This window comes from Eschscholzia californica, unplaced genomic scaffold (genome assembly GCF_041429995.1).
Source record: "Eschscholzia californica isolate CP2 unplaced genomic scaffold, dmEscCali1.0.p SCAF_3, whole genome shotgun sequence".
NCBI classification, from domain to species: Eukaryota; Viridiplantae; Streptophyta; class Magnoliopsida; order Ranunculales; family Papaveraceae; genus Eschscholzia; species Eschscholzia californica.
In genome coordinates, this window is record NW_028238420.1 from 45,819,631 (window position 1) to 45,828,150 (window position 8,520).

Below are 8,520 nucleotides of genomic sequence, written 5' to 3' on the forward strand. Positions count from 1 at the left end.
ACACCTTTTGACAAAACTAAGTTCACTGTATTCTTAGTTTCTTAAAGATATTCATGTGTATTAATACTTGATATGATAAACCCTACAAAAGCACCACCATATTTGATAATTGATATTCATGTTATTGATACTTGATAATCAGTTTTGATCGTTTGGTGGCCTTTTTTATGTGTTGATTATATATCGTTGCAACTGTAGATCTCATTAGGGCATTTTCGACATTTTTCTGAAAAATGACTATCTTTGGTTGACTTAACGGTCAAACTGACGGACAAGTTAAATTTAGGGGGGTTTCTTAGTTTTGATTAACAATAGGGGGGTTTCTTAGTTTCAGTTATCTATTGGGGGGGTAAATTGAAAAACCTCAAAAAACAATTGCCTTTTCAAAATGCAACCTCTCTCTCTTTCTCTCTCACTCTTCTCTCTTTCTTCTCTGTCTCTTCTCTCTCTCGCTCCTCTTCCCTCCTTAAATTCTGTTCTGAAATTCTTCTCTCTGTCGCTCAAAAAAATCAATGTTTCCTCTCTTCTCCATAAAACCATTGGCAGGTAGAAGTAACAGATACTATTCGTCTTCTTTTTTATCAGGAAGAACCATCTAGAGGGGGTTTTGAGCAATCAAACAAGGATCGATCCAATGCTGAGAACTTCTATTTCCAGATTGATAACCTCCGTGAAGGAACGGGTAAAATTAAATCTAATTTCTTCCCACTTTACTTGTTGCTCTAATAATAATTTCCTGATTATGATTAATTTGGTGTGTTTGATTATTAATCCCTACTTACTCAATAATAGGACAAGGGGGATCATATAATTTATTTTGGTACAGTCATCGATGATGATGACACTACTACTACTACTACTACTACTAGGGTTTATGATGATGATGAAGTAATTCCACCAATAAAGGTCATGGCTTTGAGTTTCACTGACGCCGCAAGAGCAAGGATCGAAAATGCAGGTGGAAAATGCCTAAGTGTTCATCAGGCTCCTCTCGGCCTCCAGAAGCTGTTTTTTTCTGACTTCCCCACACACCATGATACAATGCTCATCTTCAACTTCAACAACAACAACAACAACAACAACAATATTAGGATTACTAGTAACCAAACAACCATGAGGAATGTGAGGAGGAGAATACAAGAAGGACAAGGTACTAGCAGCAGTTTTTTTATTTGAATTGTTCGGCGTGTCTCGAACCCTTGACCTTTAGGTGGAAGAGTATACGGTTGTTGACTTAGCTAGGGTTTATTATCCTATTCAATAATACATACTTTATTCTTCTCCCATCCCACGATTAATTTATTATCTATAACTAGTTTTTGAAGTTTTTCTCTCTTTATCTTTGTTTACAGATTACTACTGTATCCCAACAGTGACAAGAGCGTTCATGGACAACCTAAACGATGACCTCCTCTATGAAATCCTGATAAGACTGCCTGCAAAAACATTAGGACAATTAAAAGTTATCAACAAAAGATGGTACTCTTTCATCTCTGATCCTTCCTTTGTCACCAAACACACTAGCCTTCAAGTAGCTCGAGGTCATTCTACTTTTATTTCCCAATCATTTGAACGTCTTTGCACTCTGTTATCTCTTGATTGCCCTTCACCCAATCTCTTTACTGAAACCACCTTAACCCTAAGCTTACCAGCTGAAAGCTACGGTCCACCAGTCATGATGCCTCTACCATCATTTTATGCTAGTGGTCGTGGCCTTCTTCTTGTTAAGACTGGATACAACAGTTACATTTACAACCCTTTAACCAAGAAAAATAGACCTATTCCATTTCCCTACAAAAAGTTATCTCCTAATTATGGAATAATCTTTGGTGGGTCAACTTCCTCCAGCCAGAATGACTCTAATCACTACACTCTGGTTTGTTTGCTTCAAGCATACAAGGCTTTTAAATTCATGATCCTTTTGCCAAAGAAAAGCCGTTGGAGAGACGCCAAAAAGTCTTCGAGCATAAGCTATGGTATTGACGGATTGAAAAGATATTCTATATGTAGAGAAATTCTTCCTGTTTGTAATGGACGGATTATACATTGGTTAACTTGTGAGGGATATATGTTGCATTCGATTTGGATAAAGAAGAGAGTAGGATGATTGAAATACCAAGGAGCGTAATGGCGCTTGAAGTGGACGCAGATTGGTGGGATTGTACTTGGTTTGGAGTTTTAGAAGATGAAGTTATTCTTGTCATTGCTACCCCTGAACTTGAAATAGTAACTTGGGTACTCCATGATTATGAAAACAACAAGTGGAAAATCAAGAGAAAAGATGTGATAATTAATCCTTGGAAATTTTCGGTAGTTTATATTAGACCATTGTTCTTTGATGGTCAGAGATTTTTGGTAAGCATGACAACCAACATCTGCTACAAGTCTGGGTGCAGGGCACGGATACGGATAGAACATGATGTCCAAACTGGTGTTTCAAAACCTTTACGTTCCAAAGGTAGTTCATGTTTTGCAGGCTCTTTGCTGTGTGTTCCTATTACAAGCGCTCTTACTGAGGTTTAGAGGCGCAATCGAAATTTGGTTAGGAACTTATCATGAAATTTAGGTATTTACTTTTGGTTAAAAATCTAATTTATATTTATATAAATGTACTAGGCTACTGTATTTATTATGAATTGCACAATGGTTTCCTTTTTTTGAATTCGTCGTGGAACTGTACTCGGTTTATTTATGTATTCCTTGGATATTGAATTAGTGGCTAGTGCATGACCAAAACAAACATTATACTCAGTTTGAAGTTTTTTGGATTATTATCAATTATATATATAAGCAACACAGTCACAGAGGTGTTACAAATTATCGAAGAACTAGCTGCAGGAATATGCTTCAGATATTAGCTCATTTCAAAAGTTTGAGGGAAATGATTTTGAAAAACTAGTATTGATTGATTCACCTCTCACTTATTTCAAAATCTATATGTATCTTGAACTACACACTGTTCTAATTTACTTCAATGTGTTGTTAGGTCTACTTCTGTATCCTTTTTCAGTCTCATTTGATAGATCTGAAATGGGGAGGTCTCTAGGCCATTAGTTAGGGTTTAATTAGGGTAGCTATTCTTTTCCAAATTCAATATTTATACCATCTTATTTCCATGCAACATTGAAGCTATTTGGAAGACGGTCAAGTCCTTTTGTTTACAGAGTTATTTGAGTTTTGAAACTCAAAGGTGTAAAATATGAACACATAGAGGAAGAGAGGGTGGAAAAGAGAAACATAGAGAGTGCCAAAGTTGGAATAAGAGAGATGGAAGAAAGGAGGAAGAGGGAGTGGGACTTAATATGTTATATTAGTTTGATTTGTTTCCTGATTCATCATTGAAGAGCTTGAAAGGAGAAGTTTTCAGCTCTTCTCAAAAGTTCGAAGGAGAAGGTTTTGGAAAATTAGTATGGATTGGTCCACCACCTCTTACTTATTTCTTGCTCTACATGTATTTTGTCAAGAAACACCTTGAGACGTCGACCTCGTCATGTCTATCATATCATTAAACCAGGATATAACCTGTGTCCGCTGGACATAAACAGTTTTATCATGTGCATTAAGTGAAATGCGTATGAGTACTTTTGCAGGAGGTCTTTTCTTTGATATATCCATTCAGTAATCGTTTGAACTAAATCCAAGTTGAGTTGCTGAGTAAGGGAACCTGATCACAAAAGCACGATTCAGTAAGTAAAGGGGTTTATTTAAGGTTTGTTTTACAAACCTTAAGCTTAGATTGCTTCGAACAAAACGTAAGCTTAAGGTTTGTCCAAACAACACCTAATCACAAATCCAGAAAACCCTAAGAAAGAAAATGCAAGATTTCGTGAGCATAATCTAAAGAGCATGATAGACGACAACAAACATTAAACAGGATCAACATCCAATAGATTACAACAATTCTTTCAAGCACATTTCACATCGATTACAAAATATTATTATCTTCGCTCTCAATTGATCAACTCAAGCTCATTTAATTCAAACAAATAAATAGAGTATGAAAAGCTATTCTAAATGGAACTACAAAATTTGGAGGAAGATTTTTTTTTTTTTAACTTCAAACACTTTAAGCACCTTTAGCTTCAACGCAGATATCAACTTCGCAAGTTTTAGCATGGGGGATGTCCCATAGGCTTTATAGATAGTTGCATTGCATTAAAACGGACAAAAGATTTCTTATATATTGTTTCTATTGCGTTTAATTTATAGGTATTACGAAGATAAAACTACATTGAGCAAACTTCGACATATATTCAGTTTCATTGAGCAGAAGTTAAAGTAAAAGATAAAACTACAATGAGCAAATTACTGTGAACAAACTTTGAGACAGATTAGGAAATGATAAATGATTGAGCTAGTAAAGGGGACTTACTTGAGCTATGGGTTCGACTCTGGTTGTTCTTCGTCTTCGACGTTTTTGATTCTTGAAAGAACTGAGACATCAAAAAAATACCGAACTTTGGAGATCTTTGCATAGTTTCTGTAATAAAAAAGATTATTAGCCGACATTATTGAGGCATTTAATTTATGGTTGGGAACGACTGGGTCCAATTATGATTCAAAGACCAACCGACATGAATATTAAAATCTTAGATAAAGAAATGAAAGAGGAAAACTAACCTTGGTTGAAGCTTTGCGAAGAAATTCGATTCCTATGTCTCGAAGAAGAATGAAGACCTAAAGAGGGTCCATCAAGGACGAGTTTTTTTTGTTGAACTAGGATGAGTTTTAGTTAAACGAATAATCCTAATATCCAAGTAAACGTAATAGCAAAAATTAACAATAACATAAACAATAATCTGACGAAACTAACTTGATTAATAAAATAAACGTTAGATATAAGAGCAATTCTAAATCTTTAACTACTGTTGATTATAGATACACACAATTAATACACATCTACTACCAAATCAAAGCAGATAAAAAGGTCCACAGTCCTGTGGAGAAAAGCCATTTGTAAAAGAAAAAAAATTAGAGGTAGACATCACCAAATGGGTTCTTGACGCGAACAACTCCTGAAGATCAGTTTTGCACTCAAACTTTTCTTCTCCATTATCCTAATCAAAGGAAAATGAAGATAAAAAATTACTGAGAATTACCGAAAGAGAATGAATATGAAGATTATAGATACATACAATTAAGATTCTATTTGTACAAAAAACAACTGAGACAAACTAAAGAAAAAAAACAGATTGAGAGTAAATCAAAGTCCCAAATCGTCATTGATCATCATCAAGCATCAACCTAATTAACATAATAAAAAACATATAACCTAAATAGCATATCAAACCTGCGATGAGATAAGAGAGAGGGTGGGTACCTACGTGAGAGATTGAGAAAAATTGTGCATGAGATATCGACAGGGGTGAGGGGGTGGTTCTACTCACCTTGGATAGAGTTTCAAGATTGTTTTTCAGCAAGGAGTATTCATGATATATTTGGTGAAGACACTTCAAACACCGAAACCACAATTCTCTGTCTCAATCTAAGAACATAATCAGACTTTCATGTTTAACCTAAAACTTTATGTACAAATTAAATAGAAATTAAGCAATTTCTAAAGCTAACATAAATATTCTTAACTCTATTTACACATATATTGTAAACCAAAAAAAAATATCAATTATAATTATCAAAATTTACATTTTACAAACTTAAAAATATATTCTTAGCCAAAATTTTATAAAATTGTCTTAAATAAAAACCTTTGTACAGATCAAACCAACATATTTAACTTAAAAAACATAGAGTTATTTTTTTTTGGTCCCCTAGTTTGTGACCAGCTTCTTTCTTTGCCCCATGTTTTCTGTAAATTCAAAAGTGACCCCTATTTCCTAACTTCGTCCACATACTGTTAAAGTTAATAAATTTTTTACTGAAATACCCTTATGTGTGAGCATGCATCAATCCTTCCCTTTTTTTCTCTTGCTTTCACTAACTTGTGTGCACGCCACTCTGAAGTTGAATGTGATTGAATGAAAAAAAATTAAATTAAGCCCAAACCTTCAACACATTCAATTTATACATATCTTTCTCTCTCTAACAAATTATTCTTTTTATCTACAAAACTGGTCTCTTTCTCTCACTAAGTTTTACAAGTATATTTTGCCTTTAACAATTAAAATAAAATGAAGGGTCCTCCCTTCGCCGGATTTCTTTTTTTTGTTCTAATAAAAGGTTATTATCTCTCCATTAACAAATTTCTAGGGTTTCACAGATCCAGTTTATGTTGGGTATGGCGGTGGCGGTTTGACTTGCTGCATATAGTACGTGGCGGCGGTGGTTTGAACGAAGAGATGGTGGTGGGTTGCGTTTGTGGTTTTGGTGGTTCTCTAGTGGTTCTTCAATGATGATGGTGCTAGTATGTTTCGTGGCCTGATATGGTGGTTCTCTAGTGGGTAAGGACGGCGGTTTCCTCAAAGTGGCAACGGTCTTTCAGGGGTGGTGGGGATCTTATAGTGATGGCGGCAGTGGAAATCTGGTTTGGAGGGATTTATGTTCTAGTATAATAAATTTGTTAATGTCTATATTGCCGGCCTTTAAGGTCTTTTCATTCTCGATCTTAAGGAACTCTTTTTTCGGCCTTTGGGGTCTTTTTTTTGAGTCAGTGTCTTGTCAATTCCTTTCCCTTCATGAGTCAATTTACATTCGGTGAACTTTACTTATGTAACTCTCATGTAGTTCTCAGAGTAGTAAGAATTATCTTCCATGTAATCTTGTGATCGTTATTCACTTATGAATGAAACTATGGATTTACTCAAACAAAAGTGTGATGGTTGAAGAAGAATTTCTTGTTGGATTGACTCAGAAGATGGTTCGTTCAACTCTTCAACAAGTTTTTTAGAGAGAGAATTTCCATCAGTATACAATGATTGAAGTAAACCTTTCTTTGTAACTTCAGGGTGTTTTTCTTCCTCTTTTTTTTTTGCATTCTTGGGACCAATTTTGACCTAATGAGGCAGATTTAAAATTTTTGCTATTCCATGTACATTATCACTCTACTTTCTCTCTATAGCTAAGGTGCCTTTCAAACTTTCCAATCGGCTTCCACCTGATCACCGAACCAGAAAATGTTCCTCATAAGAGAAACAAGATTATAACCGCAGAGAGAACACAAAGATCACTATTCATACTCATATCCTCGTAATAATTCAAAGTGGAGGAAGAAGATGAAGAAATAATTGGTTCATTTTCACTTTCTCAATTATCTCTAGCAAATTTTGACTCTAATTTTCTCCATAGCCTTTGCATTTTCTATGTTCATCTTCTCATCTGTCCTATTGTTAAACTTTTTTTCCATAGCCTTTGCATTTTCTATGTTCATCTTCTCATCTGTCCTATTGTTAAACTTTTTTTTAGATTTTGATGATGGACCAATTGCTTTTCAAACAATGAATCTGATTTCGTGTCTATGTGATTCTAATGATCAATCTGTTTTTAATGAGATTTTTGAGATTTTTGCGAGGATTGCTGATGAGATCTATTTTAGCTCATTAACTTGGAGTGGGCGTCAAATCTAACGACTTCATTCCCATTCTTCCTTTTCTAGCCTCCGCAAAGTGAGGATTCTACAAATTCGTTTATATTCTTGACTAAGCCTGTCAATGGATATCCGAAAATTCGACATCCGATCTGCAACCGTATTCGAATATTGATTTCTAATATCCGTCGGATAATTATCGGATACGGATATACTCATATTCGATCCGATAAATATCTGTATCCGATAAGTAATATAAAAAATTAATAAAAATTAAATTTATTCATAATAATATATAAAATGTATGGTTGAGGCAAAATTTAAAGGAAAAATTTGAAATTTTGTTAAAGTTTCGGATATCGGATATTCTCCGATATCCGTTAATATTATCGGATTCGAATATTGATTTCTAATATCCGTCAGATAATTATCGGATTCAGATTGCTTATCGGATTCGGATACGGATATGCCTATATCCGACCCGATAAACTACCGTTTACAGGCCTATTCTTGACTAAGGTTCAAGACGAGATTTAAGGTTTTACCGTCTCCGGATGTTGTTCGGATTCAACAAACTGCCATTGATGAATCTTCTATGAAACTCGAAAATTTTACTTGAAGGAATACAAAGATCAGTGAGCAATATCAAACTCTTAACATTAATGAAGTTTCTTGACCACCAAATTACTCCATTAATGTACCTTCGTCATTGTTAGTTTCTTCTACTACTAGTGTTGATTGTGAGTTGATTTGATTGTTATAGTTGTGGTGGTGATTGTTGGAGTGGTGGAAGGCGTTGGTGGTGGGGTTTAAGAATGAAGGTGATAAAATATATTCTACTCTATAATCAATATTTTTTTTTAGTTTAATCCTTTTCAAAATTTGATTTTAGTCCCTAAAATAGTAAAAGTAGCTTTGTAAATAGTTTTGGCCACTAACTCTCGGGTTGGATTCTCCGTCCAACATGGCGCGCCCTCTCTCTCTATATATCTCTCTCTTCTAGCTCTCTTCTCTCTCTTCTCTCTCTCTCTTCTCTCTCT

General features: G+C 34.8%; 1 protein-coding gene across 1 annotated transcript; it reads left to right on the plus strand.

Annotated features, from left to right (window-relative positions):
- Positions 1 to 414: 414 nt before the first annotated feature.
- LOC147550838 (uncharacterized) lies at positions 415 to 2,751 on the plus strand. The gene is made up of 3 exons (XM_086670336.1): positions 415 to 682; positions 793 to 1,150; positions 1,353 to 2,751. Exons 1-3 carry the CDS (start codon positions 635 to 637, stop codon positions 2,105 to 2,107), a joined length of 1,161 nt encoding a protein of 386 aa, XP_086526462.1. The 5' UTR covers positions 415 to 634; the 3' UTR covers positions 2,108 to 2,751.
- Positions 2,752 to 8,520: the final 5,769 nt, after the last annotated feature.

Coding starts and splice junctions, on each gene's coding strand:
- LOC147550838 (XM_086670336.1), top strand. CDS start 635: ATGCTGAGAACTTCTATTTCCAGATTGATAACCTCCGTGAAGGAACGG. Junction 683..792: donor TAACCTCCGTGAAGGAACGG/GTAAAATTAAAT, acceptor ACTCAATAATAG/GACAAGGGGGATCATATAAT. Junction 1,151..1,352: donor GAGAATACAAGAAGGACAAG/GTACTAGCAGCA, acceptor CTTTGTTTACAG/ATTACTACTGTATCCCAACA.